At 43.7% G+C, this 26557-nt stretch overlaps 1 protein-coding gene across 3 annotated transcripts in view; it reads left to right on the forward strand.

Annotated features, from left to right (window-relative positions):
- Nucleotides 1-26557, forward strand: part of MTMR4 (myotubularin related protein 4) — a 99659-nt gene that overhangs the window by 17533 nt on the left and 55569 nt on the right. For 2 of the 3 annotated variants that reach the window (XM_073565788.1, XM_073565789.1), the window contains exon 2: nt 3458-3498. In XM_073565788.1, the coding sequence (XP_073421889.1) occupies nt 3496-3498 (3 nt within the window). In that variant the 5' untranslated portion in view covers nt 3458-3495. Of the gene's footprint in view, nt 1-3457; nt 3499-24178; nt 24362-26557 lie in introns of those variants that run through there. The other variant, XM_073565787.1, reaches the window with a different exon arrangement.

Here is a 26557-nt window from a genome sequence, read left to right on the forward strand (position 1 = left end):
TTAATAGTGATGAGCCAGTAAACTCGTTGCTCGGGTTTCCTCCGAGTATTTTGGCGTGCTTGGAGATTTAGTTTGTCGACACAGCTGCATGATTGGCAGCTGCTAGACAGCCTGAATACATGTCGGAATTCCCTAACAAACAGGCATTCCTCACATATATTCAGCCTGTCCGGCAGCCACAAATCATGCAGCTGCGTCGACACAAACTAAATCTCCGAGCACACCAAAATACTCAGAGGACACCCGAGCATGCTCAGGAAAACCCGAGCAGCGAGTATACTCGCTCATCGCTAGACTTGTTAGGGTGAGTTTCCCGCCCCCTTCTGTACGTGTGGTGATTTTGGATATGCTCATTGAACACATCCGGAATCGCCGCAGCGTATACATAGTGTAGGCTATTTTCCTTGCGGAGACTGAGCGTCTCCGCAAGGTAAACAGACCAGCATGGTCTAAAAAGACACCCCGCATGTCCGGTTACGTGGGTGTGTTTCCTAAAATCCCCTCCACTATGCTGTAACATCTGGATGCTGCGGATTGAACGCTGCGGCTGTATGCAGCGTTCAACCCGCAGCTAATCCGGATGTAATCCTGAACGTGAAAACATACCCTTATGCTAAGGGATGGAGCTTTTATTCACCCACCTGCTCCAAGCTCTGATCGGCTGCAGTGGTGATGTCATCTGCATGTAATGTCAATAGCTCAGTGACTGGCTGCAGCTGATCAACAAACCTGGAGCAGCAGTTGTCAGCAGCACTGGACAGTGGGAGGATGAAAGCTCCATAATTTTATTTATTTTTTTTGCATTCTTGCTGTCTGCATAGCAAACAAGGGAAAAGTCAGATTAAAGCCGTAAACACAGCAGATTGCCCCTGCGTATTTTCCTATGAACACCTGCAGAAAAATACCCACTGTGTGCACTTATGTTGTAAAGGGAATCTGTCACCTATTTTTCGTATATAAGTTGCAGCCACCGCCATCAGGGGCTTATCTACAGCATTTCTGTAATGCTGTAGATAAGCCCCCGATGTAACCTGAAAGAGAAGAAAAACGAGTTAAGGCCCCATTACACACAGCCGATGGGTGTCTGGGTCCGGCACTGCCCTCCTGATTGCTTCACAAGCTCCCCGGCATCACACATTATAGAATGCTGTAGATAAGCCCTGAAAGGCGTCGGCTGTATATCGGCCAAGACAGCTGACAGGTTCGCTTTAACTACCGGTATTTATAAACAGTTTTATGGTCTCATCCAAATAATTAAAATAAAAAGATCCTGATGATGCAGCTCTGCCCCTCACCAGTACACCTGGTGTGTTCACATGCTGCGGGTAAGTGACCTCTGCAGCAATAATATGCCACTCTGGTGGCATTGTGGCTCTCGTCGCTGAGTAACGCCGATAGTTCAGCATGTGATTACTGTGGCTGCATGTAAGCAAAGACTGGGATCATCACTGGATTATGAGGGCAAAGCATAGGCAAGTACTGTGTCTTTAGAGGGTTTTTTTATTTTTCAGTGTCCACAGATTGTAATATTGGCATGTTGGACAATCCCCTTAAAGGGAATCTGTTAGCTGGTTTGTGCTATTTAATTTGCTAGCAACAAAACCTTATTCCAGGCACGTATTAGGCTGTGTGCTTTAGTTTCAATACAATCATTGTTTTATTAGTAGGAGATTATCAGTGCTGGACTAGTTGTCACATGCAGTACAGTCCAGCTAATCTGGTTAACCCCGCCCCCACCACTGATTGGTTGTTTGATGATGCAGAGTCCTCAGGCTGCTGCTACATCTACAGCAGAGAATAGGGATGCTATCGACACTGCACCAAGCAGCCTAATAAGTGACGCAATCCTGGAATCAGGGTTTCTGCCTCTACATCAAGCTGCTCCCAGATTACATAGCAAAAACCTGCTGGCTGGCTGATTTCTTCTATCAATTTTTTTTTTACACAGGTATAGAATGAGATGATGCTGACGTGTGAAATCCCCTTTAGTAAAAACTCCCTGGCCTTGTTACTCTAAATAATAATGGCTTCATGACCTTAGTCATGCCACTGGTTCCTTATAAATAGGCAGGCATATCACTGCACCGTGCAGAAGCTTTGGAGCAGTACTACACATATGAGGGTATAGTAGTACATGACGCATTCAGGTGAGGAATTTGCTAATTTTTAAGACCTTGTACACACAGTGGAAATGCACTGTGGCCCCAATTGGTCATTGTTGATTCTCCAGTTTTCTGGAGTGGCTTGCTCCTTTTTAGTGTGCCTTATTCTTTATGGTTGTCATTTTTTAAGTTGTTAGTTTTCTTATTTGTCCTCGACGACTTTGCTTATCCTGCGTTTTTGACAGATTCGCAAAATGTGACTTCTACAAAAAAAATTTTTTTTTTGTTTAAATCTCCAGTCTCTGCCTGCGTGAAGTAAGGTTTTTGGTGGCTTTTTTTTTTTTTTTAAATTTCCAGCATTTAATTGTTTTAAATAAACATGCAGCCTTTTATAAAGTTTGCAACATTTTACACAAAAAATTAAAACCGTTGGGCAGAGTATTTTTTATTTTGTACCATACTCGTGAACTCTGCATCATATTGGATAACTAAACCTCAGAGACTTTTTTTTTTTAATAAATAATAAAAAAATAGTATCCTAACTCAGTTGTGCTGATCCCATCAGCCTGCAGGACAAGTGAGTTGGGGACCCCTCGAGTAGTCATTCGGGCTGGGTTTAGACGGACTGTGTTGTACCGTAGAAGGGTCTCAGCCGGCCAAGATCGGTGGAATCTGCAGGTGTTATAACGAGGGCAGTAATCATTTGATCGCTGTAATCTCCTCAGCCATCTGCAGTCAGTGGTCAGATTTACTGACTATCTCTGCTGTTTGCTCCCATGTTCACTACTTTATCAGACTGTAACTTTGCACTTGCATATTGTTCACCACCATAGTGATCTGTGTCGCTGACTCTGGCTGTGGCTATGGTGGATTTTTGTTTTCTGAAAGATTAAAGGGGTTTTTAAAGGGCTGTTCTTGTTACCCACAGGATCTAATCAGTCCAGTAGATATGGGCAAAATAGATACATTTGTCTTAGCTGCTTTTCCTGAATCTGCCCCATTATCCTGTTTTCTGCCAGTACTGTGGTCTGTGCAGTGTGTTGGGGGATTACTAGTATAGGCGGTCATCTCTACATTCCCATATGTTCTAGCTCTGCTGAGGAGTCTGAGTGCTGCGGACCCCCTCCAGGGCAGATCGCTATATATTCGGTCACCTGTTGGATCTTCTTCGTGCACATTTTTCCGATGTACTTGTATATTCCTCACTTTCTATGTTGTGCATTTGCAGCTGCTGTTTCTGTGCTTGGCTTAGTAATGTCAATATATTATGTGGTGCCATTGCCTTGTACTTGTGTTTACAGTGTATAGTAAGAGTCTCCTTTTCATTTTATAATATTTTTTCTTTCCGTTTGTAGGTTTGTGTCTGATTGAATTAAGACCACAAGACCACATTATGGTGAGTAAGCCTTTCTCACATTTTGCTTTCCCACATTTAAAGGGGGGTTAGCTGAGACTTTTGGTTATTTTTCCATGTGGGGCTAAGATCTTTCTGGTAGATAGTTAACAATCTGCCTGTTCTTTCTGCGACGATCTCTGCTCAGACAGCAATTCTCCTGCTTTCTTTGACAACACGTCAACAGAGCAGCTCCTTCTCCTCTTCTCTGCTCTGTTGGCGGGGCGTCACAGCTGACGTCGTGCTGATTGAGAGCTGTCTCCCAGCAGTTATGTAGTGAGGAGTCGGCTGTCAATCAGCATGACGTCAGCAGTGACGCCCTGTTGACAGCAGAGCAGAAATGAATTGGCTGCTCTGTCGATGTGACATTCACAGGAAGCAGTAGGAGGGAGCGGTCTGTGACTGCTCTGAGCTGGAAAAGGTTGTTGCAGGGCAGAGCAGGCAGGTAGTTGGCAGCTGCCTGGCAGTAAGTTCTTAGCCGCTACAGAGAAAGCAAAGTCCCAGATAACCCCCGTTTAATTATTTATCCTTTTAATGGGAGATTCCCTTTCACGATCACCATGCTATTAGTGGATGGCGGCATGCAGTACACTTACGGGTAGTTCACTCGACGGAACCATATATTGCGAGGTTTTGCATTGCGCAAAAGTGATTTCATATTAAAATATATATATAGGCGTTGATCGCTGGTCTCCCGCCTGTCACACGCAGCAATGCGTGCTGGCGAGCGGGAGACCAGCGATCAAAAAAATGTCCTGGCTATTCCAGGTCGATCAGCGATACCGGCAGGGGGGCCGGTCGCTGGTCAGTGTCACACACAGTGATCTCGCTGGTGAGATCGCTGTTGCGTTACAAAACTTGTGACTCAGCAGCGATCTTGCTAGCGAGATCGCTATGTGTGACGGGGGCTTTACTATCATCTTGTATAGTTATTTTTCCAAAATATGGTTGGTGTGTGCTTTATTTCAGCACGCCATAATGGAGGATTCTGGTTGACCCTTATCTGGCCTTCCAGCTGTGTTTGTTTAGCCTGTTTGGCGTATTTTTTAATTGTTTTTAAATGTAGGTGTTTTGTTTTGCTTATATATTTGTACCTTTAATAAATTTTAGACCTTTTTCTTATGATTGGTGATCCTTGCCCATGTCTACACACTTCTTGTCTGTCTTTTCTAGTATGGGGAAATAAGCATCTTCCTTTCCACATTAATCGCTCTCCATGTTGCTTTTCCACTTTCTTGCATTGTCAAAATGCAGTAATTGACTCCTTGGTGAACAGAACCCCCCCGGTATTCCCCAAGTATTTGTGCTAGTCCTGGGGTTTCCAAGCACTGTTTATAGGAGATGGAGTGATAGACTTTTTATATCGCCCTAAGAAAATCACCTCTGGACCGTGTGAAAAGGGTGAGGGAGCATAAAAATATGCCTGTTGCTTGATTCATGCTGTCCAAACCACAGGCGTCATGAATCAGAGCCTGCTTGCACATTTGTAGACATACATGCTTTTGTCCGAAATGCTCCAGCGTTTCAGAGGAAATTTGCTTTGAAGATCCAGCCATCTTCTCCATGCCCGGATCCAGGTCTCTTTCTTTGTACACTTGGGGGAGTCCTGGCAATCAGCTGTAGTGCCGGAGAAGCCGACCGGGGACAAGTCCTTGTCTCTTCTCATCCTGTAGTCCTTGACCAGATCTTTAAACTTGATTTCTCTGAAACACCGGAGCATTTCAGAGAGAAACATTCCTGGCTGCACGACTGATACATGCCGCCCAAACCACAAGCGGCAAGAATCTTTTTAAAAGAGATTTTTCTAGGGGTGACGCTTACAGCCTATCCACAGAATACATAGTATCTGACTACTATGGCGCCCTTGTTTGACTCCCCACCAAGAACTGGTGTGTTACATTCCCTGTTTCCTGCACAGTGCTTGGCCACATTAAAAAGGATTTTGATGGGAGTTACTCTTAGATGTACCATATTTTTTTGTACTAGGATACTCCACTTACCATAAGACCCACCCAAGGACAGCAGAAAATACAAAAGAAGTTCCTATTAATTACAACTTCCCTGGTGATGCAATGTGGAGGGGTCATTATCGCTAATTTTAATGTACGAGGGTAAATAGGGAGGGAATAGATCTATTGCTAGTTTCTCCACAGTGTATTATACACACACTTACAGTGGGCAAAATAAGTATTCGATACACTGCCGATATTGCAAGTCTTCCCATCTATAAATATTGGAGAAGTCTGTAATTTTTATTGTAGGTACACTGCAACTATGAGAGACAGAATCTTAAAAATCCAGAAACTCACATTGCATGATTTTTTTACGTAATTAATTTGCATTTTATTGCATGAAATAAGTATTTGATACAATGGAAAAGCAGAACTCAATATTGGGTACAGAAACCGTTGTTTGCAATTACAGAGGTCAGACATTTCCTGTAGTTCTTGACCATGTTTGCACACATTGCAGCAGGGATTTTGGCCCACTCCTCCCTACAAATCTCCAGATCTTTCAGGTTTCAGGGCTGTCACTGGGCAGCATTGAGTTTCAGCTCCCTCCCAAGTATTTTCTAGTGGGTTCAGGACTGGAGACTGGCTAGACCATTCCAGAACATGGAATTGCTTCTTACGGAGCCACTCCTTAATTGCCCTGGCAGTGTGTTTCGCATCATTTTCATTCTGGAAGACTCGGCCACGACCCAAGTTCAATGCTCTTACTAAGGGAAGGAGGTTGTTGGCCAAAATGTCACAATACATGAACCCCATCCATCCTTCAATATGGTGCAGTTGTCCAGTCCCCTCTGCAGAAAAGCTACCCCAAAGTATCTTGTTTTCCCCACCATGCTTCATGGTTGGTATGGTGTTCTTGAGGTTGAATTCATCATTCTTCCTCCAAACACAGTGAGTGGAGTTGATCCCAAAAAGTTCTATTTTGGTCTCATCTGACAACCTGACCTTCTCCCATGCCTCCTCTAGATCATCCAGATGGTCATTGACGAACTACAAATGGTCCCGGATGTGTGCTTGTGTGAGCAGGGGGACCTTGCATGCCCTACAGGATTTTAATCCATGACGGTGTACTTTGTTAATAAAGATAATAATAATAATAATAATTTTATTTCTATAGCGCCAACATATTGCGCAGCACTTTACATTATAGAGGGGACTTCTACAGACAAGCACAGCATAGCAATAAGCACATAGATCAAAACAGATACCAAGAGGAATGAGAACCCTTCTCGCAAGCTTACAATCTATAAAGATAATGTTTGAGACTGGTCCCAGCTCTCTTCAGGTCATTGACTAGGTCCTCCCGTGTAGTTCTGGGCTGATTCCTGACCTTTCTCAGAATCCTCCTTACCCCATGAGCTGAAAGCTTGCATGAAGCCCGAGGAAGTTGACAGTAATGATGAGCGAACGTGCTTGGATAAGGTGCTATCTGAGCATGCTCGGGTGCTAACCGAGTGACTTCGACATTCTCGAATAATATGTTCAAGTCCCCCCCACACCTGCTTGTCTCGCTGTTGTCCGACAGCCGCAAAGCATGCAGAGATTTACTGTTTGTTAGGTGATCCCTGCATGTGTTGCGACTGTCGAACAGCCACAAGACATGCAGCCACAGGGACTCGAACATATTTTTCGAGCACGCCAAAGTTACTCAGTTAGCACCCGAGCATGCTCAGAAAACTTTATCCTAGCACGTTCGCTCATCGCTAATTGTCAGTCGTCTTGTTTTTCTTCCATTATTTAAGTATTGTGCTAACAGTTGTTGCTTTCTCACCAAGCTGCTTGCCTATTGTCCTGTAACCCATCCCAGTCTCGTGTAGGTGTACAATTTCTTTGGTCTTGGCAATGGTGGAGAGGTTGGAGTGTGATTGTGTGTGGACAAGGTGTCTTTCATACATGTAACGAGTTCAAGGTTAATCCTTTTTTTTTTTTTTTTTTTTATCGGACAATTCTGAACGCCGTGATACCAAATATGTGTATGTTTTGATTTTATTTTTGTTTTATTTTGAATGGAGCGAAAGGGGGGTGATTTGAACTTTTATATATACAGTATATATGCATGTGTGTATGTATATTTGAATATTTCGAAAAACATTTTTCTTTAACTTTTGGCATGCTTCAATAGTCTCCATGGGAGGCTAGAAGCTGCCATAGCTCGACTGGCTCTGCTACATAGAGGCGATGATCAGATCGCCGGCACTGACAACCATAGAGGTCTCCAGGAGACCTCCAGTTATCATATCACACACCGGTGACCCACGATAACGTGACGGGGGGGGGGGTCACCAGTGTGTGTATTTCCGGCGCAATTGCCAGAAGAGCTTGTTATGTCAACGTTTGACAGCAGCATTAAACTGGTTATTAGCTGCGGGTGGATCACGATTCCACCCGTGGCTATTGCGGGCATATGTCAGCTGATCAAAACAGCTGACATGTTCCGGGAAAGATGTGGGCTCACTGCCGGAGCCCACATCAAAGAGGCGGAGTCCGACATTGGCGTACTATTACACCCATTGTCGGAAAGGGGTTAAAGAACTAGCAAGTCTGAGCCGGAATTCTTGCTGGTTGGTAGGTGATGAATACTTATTTCATGCAATAAAACGCAAATTAAGTGAAAATCATAGAATGTGATTTTCTGTTTTAATTTTTATATTCTGTTTCTCACAGTTGTAGTGTACCTGCGATAAAAATTACAGACCTCTGTGTTCTTTGTAGGTGGGAAAACTTGTAAAATCGGCAGTGTATCAAATACTTATTTTCCCCACTGTATAGCCCTACACAATGCTGCTATATAGCCAGGCATGTATAGACACACACAACTCTGCTATATAGGCAGGCACCAGTAGTAGTTTGTTATTGTTGCAGAGTATAAGCATTAATATTACATGTACATAACAATCTTTGCATATATATTTAGATATATTTAATCAGTCTGGTGAGTTTCCAGGTCCCGCGTCCTTCACAAGTTCTTAGGCCAGTTTCACATTTGCGCTTCAGGGCGCAGCGACGGCATGCGCACGGCCGCTGCTAAGCCCCACCCCCTGCCGCGCCTCAGGGCGCATGACGCTTCATGTGTCCCCTATCTTTATCACTGAGGACGCAGGCCGTGCGCAGTATGCGTTTTTGCGGCGCCTGTGTCCTTTTGACGGTGCGCCGACCAGCGCCAAACGCAACCTGTTGCAATTTGGTTGCGCTCGGCGCACCGTCAAAAGGACACAGGCGCCGCCAAACGCATACTGCGCAGGGCCTGCGTCCTCAGTGATAAAGATAGGGGATGCATGACGCATGCAGCGTTATGCGCCCGGAGGCGGAGCTACCGGTGGGGGTGGGGCTTAGCGGCGGCCGTGCGCAGGCCGTCGCTGCGCCCTGAAGCGCAAATGTGAAACCGGCCTTAAGAAGGATGAACTATTCACTCCTTTTTATTTTTTTTAATCACGTGTACCAGGTTACTATCTATAAAGTAAATGGGAGATATGGAAATGTAAGTAGTCAATAAATTCCAAAATTATTCCACTAATTGCTGCAAAATTTTGACAACTTTTTGTTTTTTTTAGCCAGTCTGTGGATTGTGGAGCAAATTTGCCTTTAACACCTGTAGATTGCTAATAAAATAACATGAATGTGCGTCTCATTGAAAATGCCTTGAAGATGGCATTTCACATACGGTAATCTCCCCGGGCGAGACATTACATAACATGAGGAAAATATACATAAACCAGACACTGTACAAGGTTAGGAGACATAATTGAGCGTAAGCAAATGTTTTCCACCTTTGTAACAAAGGGCAAGCACCCAAAGGAGACAAGTACAGTAACCTATTAATCACGCTGCAGCCTTGATTTGTCAGTCATTAACAAGCGGCTCCTCTCATCTGCCCCAGTCGGTGCACTATTTATAATGACCGTGCTGATACAGAGAGAAACTATTGCACGGTGATATATACTGTGAGATGGGAGCCTCATTGTGCATTGCATTGGCTATTGCATTTTAACTGGTTCCATCTCCCTTGTTTTTTGACATCGTAGATACATGTGCCCGCCAATATATTAGAAAGACCCTCTAAAGCGTTCCTGGGATGTAGCAAGACCTCACATTACAGCTGTGAGTCACACAGCTGGCCTAAGGTTAATGCATTCTATGTCTGTACAGAGTCTGAAGTACACCCCGGGAGCGCTGCTCCAAACACTCACAACACCGAAGCTACAGATGCAGCATAAAAGTACAGGTTACAGTCTCAGACGAAGGGGATATCAATCTTTGTGCCCTACATCAGACTGGGCGTAGGGATGGGGGATTTGCTTTTGCACCCAGTTTTCTAATAACTATAATATTTAGGTCCAGGACGGTGGAGTATGAGGGGGGTTATGGCAGATCCCCTCTGAAACTGAAAAATAAATCCGAGGCGCTGTCATAAAGTCAAAAGTGGACATTATTTCCAATTATTTTATTCCTGCTGCTATCCGGAGTATTCCTTTTTTTTTTTTTTTTTTTTTTTTTATAAATCTGCAGTATTGTGACAGATTGGCTTTTTTTGTTTGGTGGGTTACTAAGGTGGCACAGTTTGCTATTATCATTACCACTATTACCATGTACTAACACCCCTTTGGTAAAGACTATAAAACCTAGCATATTCCAAGTATAAAGATCCAAATCTTTATGGAACTGTATGGCAACATTAAAAAGAGACCTCTCCAGATCAGCAGGGATCAGATGAGACTACAAACTGGCAAATTCTCACCTGGTGACAGGTCCTCTTTAAGGCTGTGTGCCCACGTTGCGTGTTTTTAAGCGTTTCCGCAGCGTTTGTGCCGGCCCAGACGCTGCAGAAATGCTTAAGAAGCTTCACATTAATTTGCATGCGTTTTTGGCTTTTTGTGCCAATGCACGCTTTTTTAAACGCTTAGGAATCGCTTAGCGGCTAAAAACGCAGCATGCTCATTAATTTCCGCATTGCTGAGCGTTTTTGGCCTTTTCCAATGTTCTCAGAAACCACGCGGAAAAAAAAAAGCGTCAAACGCACGTCTTTTGCGCAAGAGAAATCGCGCATTTTCTGGGAAGGGGATCAGTTTCCTGAACACACGTTTCGGATTTGGCTGATCCGCAGCAGTTTTCCAGGCGGTTTACAGTACCATGTAAACCTATGGAAAACCAAATCTGCTATCTGTCTCGCTGTCTCTGTCTCTCTGTCCATCAAATCCACAGGAAAGCAGCATGTGTTTTCTGCCAAGAGATGCAGATTGTCTCCAGAAAAATCCGCACACGAATCCGCAACGTGTGCTTCTTCTATTGATGCCATCCATGTGCGGTACGTGGTTTTCATAGACTTGTATGTGCCCTTTTCATCCGTGCTAACGGAAAAAATAAACTGACATGTGAATAGCGGCATAGATGGTAATATCTGTGTTGTATTTCTGAATAACATGGACGTCTCAGTGAGGCCTAAAACTCAGGAAGAGATCTGCTATGACCCCTATCTTACTCCCTGTCCTGGGTCTCCTTATTAAAAAAGCCAATCCCCAATCCTGTGCCGTATATACTGACCAAACACTGACTGTGTGAACTTGCTCTTATCTTTATAAAGCCTCTGTGGGTTGTGCTGTGAAGGTTAGGGCACCGCATTTATGAGAAAAGCTCCTTGTGCTCTTAGATCTAAAGAAGCAATCTGATGCAAGGACAGTAGCCCCTTCATGCAGAGCAGTATATATGCAGGTGGCGTTGTCGGATGTGACTCATCGCACACTACCTGCTTCTCATTAAATTTGGTACACTCCAGGATAGAGTAACTTTTTATTTTTTTATTTTTTTTAATTTTGTTTTATGGGTGTTCTTTTTAATTTTCTGTACTCCTGTCTTTTTTTGGAGTGAGCATGATCTGAACGGGTAAGCCGAGCCGTAGTATTGTGAATTGTGTGGCCGCCCCCCATCCCTGTAAACTTGCTGGGCTGGTTGCTGTACATAAACAGTAAACTAATCTCCCTCCTAGAATTGAATGTACAGTATGTAAGCATTCCTGCACATGACCCAACGTGAGAAGTGTGCCTCATTATTAACCCCCTGCATTTCTGCCTGCTCTGACACAAGAAGGCTATCATGAGCTTCTCCTTGCGCACAATGACATGAGTATGTGAGCGCTGAGGTTTCACGTATACTTAGGCACCCAGCTATTAATTGATAGTTATGAGAGTATCCACTCTGGGTCCCAGCTGGCAGGACCCTGGGCAGCTCCGACTATTGCAGGAATGTACTACAGGTCTGTCTGTCTAATGTTACTGGGTGTGTATCGACCTCGGTTGACATGAGCAGCCATTGCAGGCAGGCGTTTCTCCACGCTGCTTATCTGTCTGCACTGGTTATGTAATCTTGATGATCACGTGCGTTGTTATGCCTTACCCCCCTTCCCAACACTGGCTGTCAGACAAAATCAGAGGTTTGTGGGGGTTTAAAAAAAAATGGCTAACAGCAGAATGTGTTAGAATAACAAAAAAGATAAGTGCTCACCAAATCAGCCCCAACACCCCCTTTACTGCGATGGCTCCTGCCTCCTCAGCAGTGATGATATCAGATTCAACCATGTGACTATGCAGCCAATCACAAGCCTCAGCAGTGATGACATCAGATGCATCCATGTGACTGCTCAGCCAATCACAAGCCTCAGCAGTGATGACATCAGATGCATCCATGTGACTGCAGCCAATCACAAGCCTCAGCAGTGATGACATCAGATGCATCCATGTGACTATGCAGCCAATCACAAGCCTCAGCAGTGATGACATCAGATGCATCCATGTGACTGCTCAGCCAATCACAAGCCTCAGCAGTGATGACATCAGATGCATCCATGTGACTGTGCAGCCAATCACAAGCCTCAGCAGTGATGACATCAGATGCATCCATGTGACTGCTCAGCCAATCACAAGCCTCAGCAGTGATGACATCAGATGCATCCATGTGACTGCTCAGCCAATCACAAGCCTCAGCAGTGATGACATCAGATGCATCCATGTGACTGCTCAGCCAATCACAAGCCTCAGCAGTGATGACATCAGATGCATCCATGTGACTGCTCAGCCAATCACAACCCTCATCAGTGATGACATCAGATGCATCCATGTGACTGCTCAGCCAATCACACGCCTCAGCAGTGATTACATCAGATGCATCCATGTGACTGCCCAGCCAATCACACGCCTCAGCAGTGATGACATCAGATGCATCCATGTGACTGTGCAGCCAATCACAAGCCTCAGCAGTGATGCTATCATGTTTGTCCTAGTACTGTAAAACCAGTGATTGTCTGCAGAAGTAGTGTGGCTGCACATGATTATTTTGCAGGATAGTAAAGTGAATGTCGCTGTAAATGCTTCTCTATTCTTGTGTGAAAAAAGGCGATCTGACCTCCAAATAAAGATGTTCTTTTAAAGGTTAGCGGCTCAACAATAGATGCCTTTAAAACTCCTTTTTGCTGTTCCTGGCTAGTGGCTACATAGTAACATATCTTGGTATCTTCTCATACTTGGCCTTGTCTGGGCTCCATTGCTTAGGCTTGGGCCAGGCTAAAATCTTACCAAATAACCTGTTTTACAAACATATTATCACCCCTGTAGAACTATACCATCAGGTCATGTAACATCTTGCTTTAAAATTGTGTGTACCTTAGTTTGGCAAAAAATTTCACTTTCTATTAAACAAAAAAATAAGGGATTTCCAGTAAAGGAGTCCTAACGTGCCTGGCACGCCTGTGTCCTCCCATGTATCCTTGACCTCCGGTATTTTATGACTGTAGACAAAGATTGGCTTTATATGGTTATTAAACTTTACCCACATGAGTAATTATATCTAAAGAATGTGCTGTTTATCGAGAAATTGCATAAGGCGAAAAATCATTGGTGTGCACATTGGTAATTGGATCAGTCTGTTGTCGGTGGAGTACACGGGCAGCATACGGACTAAATACTTGGGGGTCTAAGTCTGGCATGAGGGTATGTTTGTGTGGTCCAGTGGACCAGTCACACACAATTTGCTGACTTGACTATATCTAATGTATATGGACACACGTTGTTCAAGTGTAGCACAAATTCTGCAACTAATATCATTTGTTTTTAAAGGGGCTATTCACTACTTTGAAAGTTACACCACCCTGGGCTCATTAATTTTAAGAAACAATGAAAACCTACAATTTCCTCCCAGAACAAGAAGTTTGGTACTGTGTCCCCTGCCAGTGTCCTGTTATCAATAACTGACCGTCACATCCAAGCATAGTGTGAACAGGTGCTTAACCTAGAGTCACCAACTCATATACATTTAAGCAAAAAAGGAAGCACACTGTAGCGCCATAACATGCAAATATGAAAAATGAATTGCATTACTGCATTAGAAATATGAAAAATTGATAACGTTTGGCGCATAAAATGGCCAAGTTATGTGTACCTGGAAGCCACGTTAAGGCATTTCTCGTTTTCTAGGTCCCTATTTTATGCAAATCCTCACTAAGACTGAAGTCTCCATCTGAATGGGAACCTATGAAAAATCCTCTGTTTATACTGAAGTCTATATCTCTGTGGAGGGGAAGCGGCCCTGCTTTGATTAAAAGCGCCTGTGGCTAACAGGTGGAGTGCTCAGTCAGAAAGTAAATGAATACAAATTTCAAAAACTGACCGTCACATCCAAGCATAGTGTGAACAGGTGCTTAACCTAGAGTCAACAACTCATATACATTCAAGCAAAAAAGGAAGCACACTGTAGCGCCATAACATGCAAATATGAAAAATGAATTGCATTACTGCATTAGAAATATGAAAAATTGTGAAAGTTTAGCTCATAAAATGGCCAAGTTATGTGTACCTTGGCCATAAGACTGAGGATTGGCATAGACAGGGACCTGGAAAACGAGAAATGCCTTAACGTGGCTTCCAGGTACACATAACTTGGCCATTTTATGCGCTAAACTTTCTCAATTTTTAATATTTCTAATGCAGTAATGCAATTCATTTTTCATATTTGCATGTTGTGGTGCTACAGTGTGCTTCCTTTTTTGCTTGAGTGTCCTGTTATCAACATTCATTGGAGGAGACTTGGAAGTTGTCCACCAGTTTAACATTCTCTTGATTCGTTGTCATCAAGGGAGACAAGCCACCGCCTAATGTGTCTAGAAACTGCAAATTCCCCTTTTCCTAAAGAGAACACATGTAGGCTCAGCTGAACAGAGCATTCCTGTGTGTGTATGCTTGAGTCTGGGGATATAACGATCCAATTAACAAGCCTTCTGTTGACCAATATTAATGGTCTGTGGCCAGCTTAGAGTTCCAAGAAGCATCTACCTGCCACACTTTTTTAAGCTGTTTGTGAGCGTTATGAAGCCTTTGCTAATGTTAGGTAGCTTCTGTGTATTTTGTACTTACATGAACAATTACAAGAAAAAGGGGAATTTTTAAATAATTTGAGGAAATCGGGTGAAATTACTTTAGGGAATTCCATCCATCGAGGCCAACGCAAGTGTGTATGTGGGAGTTTGTTCTGTAACCATGTAGGACTTCTTTATACAAAACTTCTCTGCAATCCGCAGCTTAGGAAATTGAAGATTTGCCACTCTTCATATATAGTGGGTACGGAAAGTATTCAGACCTCTTTACATTTTTCACTCTGTTTCATTGCTGTCATTTGGTAAATTCAAAAAAGTTCATTTTTTTCTCATTAATGTACACTCTGCACCGCATCTTGACTGGAAAAAAAGCCATAAATGTAGAAATTTTTGCAAGTTTATTAAAAAGGAACAACTGAAAAATCTTATTTCTCATAGTCTGGGAGTCCTTCATGTGTTTTTTCGCAAACTCTGTGCAGGCTTTCATATGTCTTGCACTGAGGAGAGGCTTCCGTTGTGCCTTTCTGCCATAAAGGTCTGACTGGTGGAGGGCTGCAGTGATAGTTGACTTTGTGGAACTTTCTCCCATCTCCCTACTACATCTGTGGAGCTCAGCCACAGTGATCTTGGGGTTCTTCTTTACCTCTCTAACCAAGGCTCTTCTCCCACGACTGCTCAGTTTGGCTGGACAGCCAGATCTAGGAAGACTTCTGGTGGTCCCAAACTTCTTCCATTTATGGGTTATGGAGGCCACTGTGCTCTTAGGAACCTTGAGTACTGCAGAAATTCTTTTGTAACCTTGGTCAGATCTGTGCCTTGCCACAATTCTGTTTCTGAGCTCTTTTGCCCAGTTCCTTTGACCTCATGATTCTCATTTGGTCTGACATGCACTGAGAGCTGTGAGGTCTTATATAGACAAGTGTGTGCCTTTCCAAATCAAGTCCCATCAGTTTAATTAAACACAGCTGGACTCCAATGAAGAAGTAGAAGCATCTCAAGGAGGATCACAAGGAAATGGACAGCATGGGACTTAAATATGAGTGTCTGAGCAAAGGGTCTGAATACTTATAAACCATGTGATATTTCGGTTTTTCTTTTTTTTTTTTTTTTTTTTTTTAATAAATTTGCAAAAATTTCTACAATTGTTTTTTTTTTTTTTTTTTTCCACTCAAAATAGGGTGCAGAGTGTACATTAATGAGAAAAATGAACTTTTTTTTTTTCATTTAACAAATGGCTGCAATGAAACAGTGAAAAATTTAAAGGGGTCTGAATACTTTCTGTACCCACTGTATACAAGTACTTCTCACAAAATTAGAATATCGTCAGTTATTTCAGTTCTTCAATACAAAAAGTGAAACTCGTATATTATATAGTCATTACAAACATAGTGACCGATTTCAAGTGTTTATTTCTGTTAATGTTGATGACTATGGCTTACAGTCAATGAAAACCCAGAAGTCATTATCTCGGTAAATTAGAAAAATTAACAAAATCACCTGAAAGGCTTCCTACGCATTTAAAAGGTCCCTTAGTCTGTTTCAGTAGGTTCCACAATCATGGGGAAGACTGCTGACTTGACAGATGTCCAGAAGGCAGTCACTGACACACTCCACAAGGAGGGTAAGTCACAAAAGGTCATTGATAAAGAAGCTGGCTGTTCAGAGTGCTGCATCCAAGCATATTAATGAAAAGTTGAGAGGAAGGAAAAAGTGTGGTAGAAAAAGGTGCACAAGCAACCTGGATAACGGCAGCCTTGAAAGGATTAAGAAAAGGCCATTCAAAAATGTGGGGGGAGATTCACAAGGAGTGGACTGCTGCTAGAGTCATTGCCTCAAGAGCCACCGCACACAGACGTATATAGGACATGGGCTACAAGTGTCACATTCCTTGTGTCAAGCCACTCATGACCAATAGACCATGCCAGAAGCGTCTTCCCTGTGGGGCCAAGGATAAAAAGAACTGGACTGTTGCTCAGTGTCCAAGGTGTTTTCAGATGAAAGTAAGGCTTGTCTCGCACTAGCGTTCGGCAGAGCTGCGTAGTTCCTCTGTTAAGCCCGCCCACTACTGCACCTCTTCCTTCAGCTCCGCCTACGTCTGCATGCGTCCTGCGTATCCTATCTTTAACATTGGGTACGCAGGCCATGTGGATGTATGCGAATGCCTCCGCATGCGTCGTTTTGACGCTGCGTCGTACGCAACATGTTGCATTTTGTTATTGTTGACGCAGCTTCAAAATGACGCATGCGGAGGCATCTGCATACATCCGCATGGCCTTCGTACCCAATGTTGATGCAAAAGGAGCCCCGACCAAGTATTGAGTGCATTTACTAAACATACATTTCAGTAGGCCAACATTTTGGATTTTAAATTCATTTTTCCAGCTGGCGTTATAAAGTACTCGAATTTACTGAGATAATGACCTTTGGGTTTTCATTGGCTGTAAGCCATAATCATCAACATAACAGAAATAAACACTTGGAATAGATCACTCTGTGTGTAATGACTCTATATAATCTACGAGTTTCACTTTTTGCATTGAAGAACTGAAATTACCTTTTTGATGATATTCTAATTTTGGGAGAAGCACCTGTATGTTGTGGAGGTTCTCTGTGTAGGAAAAAAGTAGTGATCTCTTGAAATGGATGTCTTTCTGAGCTTGTAGATGGATTTTGAAAAACTAGTTGTAATCACTGTGCACATACAAACATCGGAGAGAATTACATTATTTTTTTTTTATTTTTTTTTTGCAAGTTGTCATCTATTATGATAGGGGATAACTTGCTGAGCACTGGGGGTTCAACCTCAGGAACCCCAAGTGATTTGGAGATCAGGGCTGTGCAGAGCTGCATCTCAAATGAAGCACAATGCTCTGCTAACTCCCCCAGATGGCTAGACAATGGGTGGATGGGTTAAACCTCAGGCGATTCATGCCCCATTGCTTTGGGATGTTTTGGATATATTCTACTGCAGAATACCATGTTTTGCTGTGTCGACATTGCATGGAAGATTTTCTCTATCCCTAGCATAACTCTTAGGCCTTACTAAATGTATATTGTGTTCTTTTTAAAGAGAACATGTGGTTCGAAAGAAATTTTAATGTTTGCCTCTATAGCTACAGAATCCTAGATGAGTTCTGACCCATAGCTAGAACATCATGTTCCAGACTCCTGAAATATATTCTTTCTTTGCTCGTTTAATTGACCTGAAAGATTGTCCCTGCATACTGATATATGTGGTATATCGTAGAAAAGCAAATGACTTAAGTCCTCACTAGTGATGAGCGAACATGCACGGCTAAGGTGTTATCAGAGTATCTGGGGGTGCTCGGATAATGTGTTCGCGTCTTTGTGGCTGCATGTTTAATGCCTGTTAGACAGCCGCGACACGTGGGAGATTTTCTAACAGCCATTAAACATGCGGCTGCAGGGACTCGAACATGTTATCCGAGCATACTCCGAGAACACCCTATCATGATCTATCGCAGTGTTCCCCAACTCCAGTCCTCAAGAGATACCAACAGGTCATATTGTCAGGGTTTCCCTTAGATCTGCTCACCTGAACAGGCAATAATTCCACCACCTGGGCGATACTAAGGAAATCCTTAAAGGGAATCTGTGACCCCATTTTTGGCCTATAAGATGCAGCCACAGCCATTAGGGGCTTATCTACAGCATTCTGCAATTCTGTAGATAAGGCCCCAATGTAACCTGAAAGATAAGAAAAACGAGAGAGGTTATACTCACCCGGGGTTCGGTCCGATGGGTGTCGCGGTCCAGTCCGGCGCCTCCCATCTTCTAGCAATGATGTGCTCCTTCTTACTTCTGCCGCAGCTCCTGAGCAGGCGTACTATATCTGCCCTATTGAGGGCAGAGTAAAATACTGCAGTGCGCAGGGCCTGGGCCTCTCTGACCATTCCCGGTGCCTGTGCACTGCAGTACTCTGCTCTGCCCTCAATAGGGCAGATATAGTACACCTGCGCAGGAGCTGCGGCAGAAGTAAGGAGGAGGAGGACGTCATCGCTAGAAGATGGGAGGAGCTGGACCGGACGGCGACACCCATCGGACCGAACCCCGGGTAAGTATAATCTAACTCGTTTTTCTTATCTTTCAGGATACATCGGGGGCTTATCCACAGCATTGCATATACTTACAGTATATCATGAATTGTAACGGTGTCCTGTGCCTGGCCTGTATATAAATGTGGTCCTTTAATTCTTCCTATTTTAACCTAGCAGTTAATATAGTTATTCTGAACCAATGTACTCTATTCCAGAGATCTAACCAGAGGGAATATCATTCCACCCAGGTTCTGTGTGGTAGCTTGATATAGTGTTAATGGTTTGGGGCATCTTATAAGCAGTACCTTTTCAGTGTTATAGAACCTATAACAGTTTGTCAAACTCCTATAGAGAAATGAACCACACCAGGTGTGAGATCAGCTCGCTGTCATGCAGGTAGAATCAAGAAGATAACTTGGTGCACAGATAAAGAATCTTGGAGCTTGCTGTCAGACGCGTTTTGGAGGGTCTTGTGTGCCACTCTGACTCCAAAGATTATTAATGGTGTTAACTTTAATGGGTTAACGCTGCGTAGTACATATCATTGCTTGTACGTTTCAGACGTATAATGGGTAACTTCCTTTTAACATGTTTGATTTCAAGCAGGGAGACCGTACAATGACTGAGGTTTGACTCTTTTAAACTTTATTGTAGAGATTTTTTTTTTTTTTTTTAATAAAGTAACTGGATAAGCTGGTTTTGGTTGCTTATAAGGGAGTGTCTACATCAACTGACCAGCTGCACGATATGACCACAGATCTGTAAATTTCTACCTATCAGATGCCATTTAGCTACCGGTACAGACAGACCAAAGTAAACGATCACTCAGTGCCATTTACATCCAATATATACAGTATTTAATCTACCAGAAGACCATTAAGCTAAAGGACTGTTCTGCTGTTCTGTTTTGGCCGTTAGTCTGTATACAGTACAGACCAAAAGTTTGGACACATCTTCTTATTCAAAGAGTTTTCTTTATTTTCATGACTATGAAAATTGTAGATTCACTCTGAAGGCATCAAAACTATGAATTAACACATGTGGAATTATATAATTAACAAAAAAGTGTGAAACAACTGAAAATATGTCTTATATTCTAGGTTCTTCAAAGTAGCCACCTTTTACTTTGATTACTGCTTTGCACACTCTTGGCATTCTCTTGATGAGCTTCAAGAGGTAGTCACCGGAAATGGTTTTCACTTCACAGGTGTGCCCTGTCAGGTTTAATAAGTGGGATTTCTTGCCTTATAAATGGGGTTGGGACCATGAGTTGTGTTGTGCAGAAGTCTGGTGGATACACAGCTGGTAGTCCTACTGAATAGACTGTTAGCTGCTTTTTTCTTGCCATAATACAAATTCTAAGTAAAGAAAAACAAGTGGCCCTCATTACTTGAAGAAATGAAGGTCAGTCAGTCTGAAAAATTTGGAAAACTTTGAAAGTGTCCCCAAGTGCAGTGGCATAAAACCACCAAGTGCTACAAAGAAACTGGCTCACATGAGGACCGCCCCAGGAAAGGAAGACCAAGAGTCACCTCTGCTGCGGAGGATAAGTTCATCCGAGTCACCAGCCTCAGAAATCGCAGGTCAACAGCAGCTCAGATTAGAGACCAGGTCAATGCCACACAGAGTTCTAGCAGCAGACACATCTCTACAACCACTGTTAAGAGGAGACTTTGTGCAGCAGGCCTTCATGGTAAAATAGCTGCTAGGAAACCACTGCTAAGGACAGGCAACAAGCAGAAGAGACTTGTTTGGGCTAAAGAACACAAGGAATGGACATTAGACCAGTGGAAATCTGTGCTTTGGTCTGATGAGTCCAAATTTGAGATCTTTGGTTCCAACCACCGTGTCTTTGTGCTTCGCAGAAAAGGTGAACGGATGGACTCTATATGCCTGGTTCCCACCGTGAAGCATGGAGGAGGTGTGATGGTGTGGGGGTGCTTTGCTGATGACACTGTTGGGGATTTATTCAAAATTGAAGGCGTACTGAACCAGCATGGCTACCACAGCATCTTGTAGCGGAATGCTATTCCATCCGGTTTGCGTTTAGTTGGACCATCATTTATTTTTCAACAGGACAATGACCCCAAACACAACTCCAGGCTGTGTAAGGGCTATTTGACCAAGAAGGAGAGTAATGGGGTGCTACGCCAGATGACCTGGCCTCCACTGTCACCAGACCTGAACCCAATCGAGATGGTTTGGGGTGAGCTGGACCGCAGAGTGAAGGCAAAAGGGCCCACAAGTGCTAAGCATCTCTGGGAACTCCTTCAAGACTGTTGAAAGACTATTTCTGGTGACTACCTCTTGAAGCTCATCAAGAGAATGCCAAGAGTGTGCAAAGCAGTAATCAAAGCAAAAGGTGGCTACTTTGAAGAACCTAGAATATAAGACATATTTTCAGTTGTTTCACACTTTTTTTTGTTAATTTTATAATTCCACATGTGTTAATTCATAGTTTTGATGCCTTCAGAGTGAATCTACAATTTTCATAGTCATGAAAATAAAGAAAACTCTTTGAGAAGGTGTGTCCAAACTTTTGCTCTGTACTGTATATATTATATATTCTCTCCGTCTCTCTCTCGTGTTATTTCTGAATGCCAGGGGTTCTCTTTACAGTTAATTTACATCTTTTTGTAGGCAGCTCGGCTGCAGTAATAAAGCAATAAAAATACTGTAAAATATCACACAAAATGGAAATGTATGCAGTACGACTCACTAGTCACCTATACTGTGCCATTTATGGTAAGTAAATTCTATACCACATACATGAAAAGTTGTTTATAGAATATATTATATAGACTATCTTGAAGGAAAGTTGTGGAATTATGGTAATCACAGGATTGATAGACATGTTAAAGATATGCAAATAATAAAAAAAAAAATGAAACAACATTTTCAAAACATCAACATTATTTTTATATTAGTATAGAATATTAGCACCACACACATACGCACTTGCACGTTTTGGCATACTGTCAGATTTTATTAATGGTTGTCTGAGGAATGTTCTGCCACGCAACATGCACTTGGCAAATCAAGATCCGCAGTTGGCAGCGCCTTTGCTGACCAAAGACTTCCAAGATGTGCTCCATGGCAGACTAGTCTAGAGATGCTTTATGCCATGAGGGCTGCCATTCATCAATTCTGATTAGACTACGTGGGCAATTTCATGAGGAGTCCTTAACAAGGGAACATCATACTGGTTCTACTCCTGGGGTTATGTTATGGGAGTGGCATTATGTACAGTGGCTAGATTCCTCTATTTTTATTTTTTTATTGAAGATGCACATATCAGATCGGTGTTAAATTGAGTTGGGTGTGGAACCAGTGATTCAGCCTTTTCTTCAGCACAACAACACTAGGCTGCCTGTTGCTTGTGCTACTGTGAACAGCCTATGTGGCCTGAATATGCTACCAGAGCCAGCAGCATCTCCGGACTTGTCTCCAATTAAGCACCTGTTTGGCAATTGTAAAGGAAGCTGCCAGCAGTGGATGTTAATGATTTGCCTTATTGCATTTATCGGGGTTGAACATTCATCAGACAACCATTAATGACCTCACTGATGTCAGTCAAAGCGTGTAAGTGCAGGGATTTCAGTGTGTGGATCTCATATATTTGATTATGAATATATCAAGATGTTTTGACAAAATAAAATTTTTTTTTTTGTCTTTTGCATATTAGAATTTCTGTTGATTCTGTAATTTTTTTTTTTTTTTTAGAACACCACAGCTTTTTTTCTTCGTGTTGCAATTTCAATGTCGAGGAGTGATGTGTGATATATCTCACATACACTCCTCAACGTTGAAATTGCGACACCCAAATGAAAGTTGTTTCTATGTATTGAGATTTGTGTTCACTGACCGTGGTGCGGTTACATCAAATAAAATGTATCAAACTGAATTGTATTATAACCTGAAAAAAGAGGCAAAATTTATCTGCTGCATGGAGGTTGGGAAATCCGCGCGATTGTGGAAGGTGACTCATCATTGGCTTAGTGGACCTGTAGAGTAGTGTTGTGGGGTACACCTGGATCTGTGGTCACCATGTCTCTGTGGGGTACTGCTGGATCTGTGGTCACCATGTCTCTGTGGGGTACTGCTGGATCTGTGGTCACCATGTCTCTGTGGGGTACTCCTGGATCTGTGGTCACCATGTCTCTGTGGGGTACTCCTGGATCTGTGGTCACCATGTCTCTGTGGGGTACTGCTGGATCTGTGGTCACCATGTCTCTGTGGGGTACTGCTGGATCTGTGGTCACCATGTCTCTGTGGGGTACTCCTGGATCTGTGGTCACCATGTCTCTGTGGGGTACTGCTGGATCTGTGGTCACCATGTCTCTGTGGGGTACTCCTGGATCTGTGGTCACCATGTCTCTGTGGGGTACTCCTGGATCTGTGGTCACCATGTCTCTGTGGGGTACTCCTGGATCTGTGGTCACCATGTCTCTGTGGGGTACTCCTGGATCTGTGGTCACCATGTCTCTGTGGGGTACTGCTGGATCTGTGGTCACCATGTCTCTGTGGGGTACTGCTGGATCTGTGGTCACCATGTCTCTGTGGGGTACTCCTGGATCTGTGGTCACCATGTCTCTGTGGGGTACTCCTGGATCTGTGGTCACCATGTCTCTGTGGGGTACTCCTGGATCTGTGGTCACCATGTCTCTGTGGGGTACTGCTGGATCTGTGGTCACCATGTCTCTGTGGGGTACTGCTGGATCTGTGGTCACCATGTCTCTGTGGGGTACTCCTGGATCTGTGGTCACCATGTCTCTGTGGGGTACTCCTGGATCTGTGGTCACCATGTCTCTGTGGGGTACTCCTGGATCTGTGGTCACCATGTCTGTGTGGGGTACTCCTGGATCTGTGGTCACCATGTCTGTGTGGGGTACTCCTGGATCTGTGGTCACCATGTCTCTGTGGGGTACTCCTGGATCTGTGGTCACCATGTCTCTGTAGGCTTGGACCTTCCCCATGCCATGTATGTGTTCACCTTGTGGAGGTGGCAGATGGTATGGTACAGTGCAGTATTTGCTGGCCTCCAATTATAAACCTCTGGGTTTAGGTAAAATGAGCAAGCATTTCCAGTATTCCTGAACACCACCGTCTACATCTTCGCTCTGTGTTACCGTCTGTAGTTGTCAGTGTTCAGGCCTGGTTCCCCGGCAGATGGGAGGGGGTGTGTGTCCCTGACTCCATGCCAGAGGAGGAGGCATTGGGCAGCACAGACAGCTGAAGCACCTGCTCCTCCCTCCACCTCCTCCCTTTTTCTGTGCGATGGAGAGGCTGCAGTGAGCTGGCTGTGGGTGCAGAAGCAGAAGAGGAGACGCGATGGTTACACCGGCCCAGCCCTTGTGTGCGAGCTGCGGCCGGACCGTGCAGCCCCTGCCAGCATGACTGAGCCTTCTCTGCGTCCCCACTGTTCGGTGCTCAGCTGCTTTGTGAGTCTGCTATGCTGCTACATGGTGGCAATGTTCTGGGAGAGGGGTTGGTAGGGTGCTTCTGGACTCCTATACACCTGAGCTGACACTGGGACATGGCATTTTCTGCTTGCACACACCCACAAAGATCCCTTAGACTTGGCATCTCATAGCGACCAGGCCTCCGCTGCGTTCTGTAGTGAATAGTTTTAACCACTCCCTTCCAGGGAAAAACCCTGCTTTTAGACGTGCCCTTTGTTTGTGTGCCTGCTATTGTATGCGCTGGGGATCCCCATCATGCCCAGTAAAAGGGTGTGTAGATGTGATTGTCCATAGTCACTGGTGGGCACCGTGGCGTGTGTGACAATGGAGGCTTTCATGTAGGTAAATATCTTATTCGCCTCTCGCATCTATTCCCAGGCATATTGTGTTCTGCGTGTTCATGATTGAGCTGGAGAAAGTACGTATCGTTTGTGGTGCAGAGGTCCTACCTGTCTAGGCCCAGTGACAGCAAACCATCTGTCAGCCAACTACATCGTCACTTGGCAGGTCGTGCTGTTTGGACGTGGTCCGGATGGAAATGATTGCTCTGCAAACCCGTCACATTCCCACTAATTCACCAGGATATTTAACCTTCCGTGGTATACGGAGAAATGTCCTGCTTTGTTGTAGTGAGGAGGCTAATAAACATCAGGAAAACTTCATTACGCTCACGTTCTTAAGAGCCGATGGAACCGGTTTCCATCCTTTCTCGCCTAATTCTGCAAGTCTGCTTATTGGGAATCTATTGCCATAGCCATGTAAATGCTGTGAATATCCTAAACCTGCCTTAATATATTAATAAAGTGAATACTAGGGGGTAGTGCAGGATGATGAAATGCCAAAATTATCAAGCATATCAAAATATTTTTTTACTTGGTAAACTCGTCTATGATCACGTTATTCATTTCATGAGTAGTTATGGCACCCAAGCAATGTCCTTTTCCCCCATTGCTTCTTCCATCACAATTTTTTAAATAAAATGGGTATGACACCAGAGCGTAGAGGAATGGAAAAGGGACTCCTGGGATTTCTTCCCATTGAATTTATGTACGTTGCTATTGATTGAAAGTCGATGAAAGGAAAAGCCCTCTTAGTGTGATTTGTGGTTTGCATAGATCTTCTCTGCGGATCTGGGATTTATTCCTTCTGACCTGTTGGTATTATTCATAGATGAAAAGGGAAGCGGCAGCACTTGTGCATTAGATATAACCTAACCATATTGTGTTTCACATATGACTGAACAGATAGTTTTTACTTGTTAAAGGGAACTAGCGACTGTATTCATGCTCCCCAAACTGTGGTCAGCATGAATCAGTCTGGCTGCACGATTGCAGACAGGTAGGTTTTACGAGGGGCGCCTGAAAACTTCGAGGCCCACCCATGAAATCTTTTTTGCATGGTCTTGTTTTGCAATGCAATATGTTATTTAGTAAGTTGAATGGTCTCATTAGCAATCTGGATTTATTTTGATTTTTTTTTTTTTTTGTTTCCGTTACAGCATTTTAAAGTTGGGTCGCAAGGCTGAAATATGGAAATGGAGAAGTTGGCAAAGTTCACACATCGGCTGCTTGCAATTCACTCCTGTGGTTTCCAACTGCTTCAGCACCCACCCTATTCCCCTGATTTGGCTTCCTCATACTATCACCTATTCCCACAGATGAAAAAGTACCTTGGTAGAAGATGGAATTGCAGCCATTGCAACAGCCGTTGTGTGAACTTTGCCAACTTCTCCATTTCCATATTTCAGCCTTGCGACCCAACTTTAATATGCTGTAACGGAAACAAAAAAAATGGGTGGGCCTCGAAGTTTCAGGCGCCCCTCGTACTTTGACGCCAGTCTGGGACCATTGGGGGAGAGTAATGTGGTCCTTGACAGATTCTCTCTCGCCCCGCTTTAAATGATTGACAGGTCTTTCTTGCATGTCCATAAGGAGAGACCTGTCAATCACCTGGAGAGGTATGAGGAGCGTCAAGTTCGGGACCACATCAGACCCATCTCCTCTCTGCCTAAAATATACTTGTCTGCAATTATACAGCCAGGATCGGATTCATGCTGCCTGTGATTTGGGCACCATGAATTGACTGACACATTCTCTCATGCCGCATCGTCTTGATGACCTATTCTCTGTAGATATCTTGAACTGTAATAGACATGAGACCTGTTGGTGAAGTATT

Source organism: Dendrobates tinctorius, unplaced genomic scaffold (assembly GCF_039654945.1).
Source record: "Dendrobates tinctorius isolate UK_male_01 unplaced genomic scaffold, ASM3965494v1 ptg000016l, whole genome shotgun sequence".
In the NCBI taxonomy this organism is placed as follows: domain Eukaryota; kingdom Metazoa; phylum Chordata; class Amphibia; order Anura; family Dendrobatidae; genus Dendrobates; species Dendrobates tinctorius.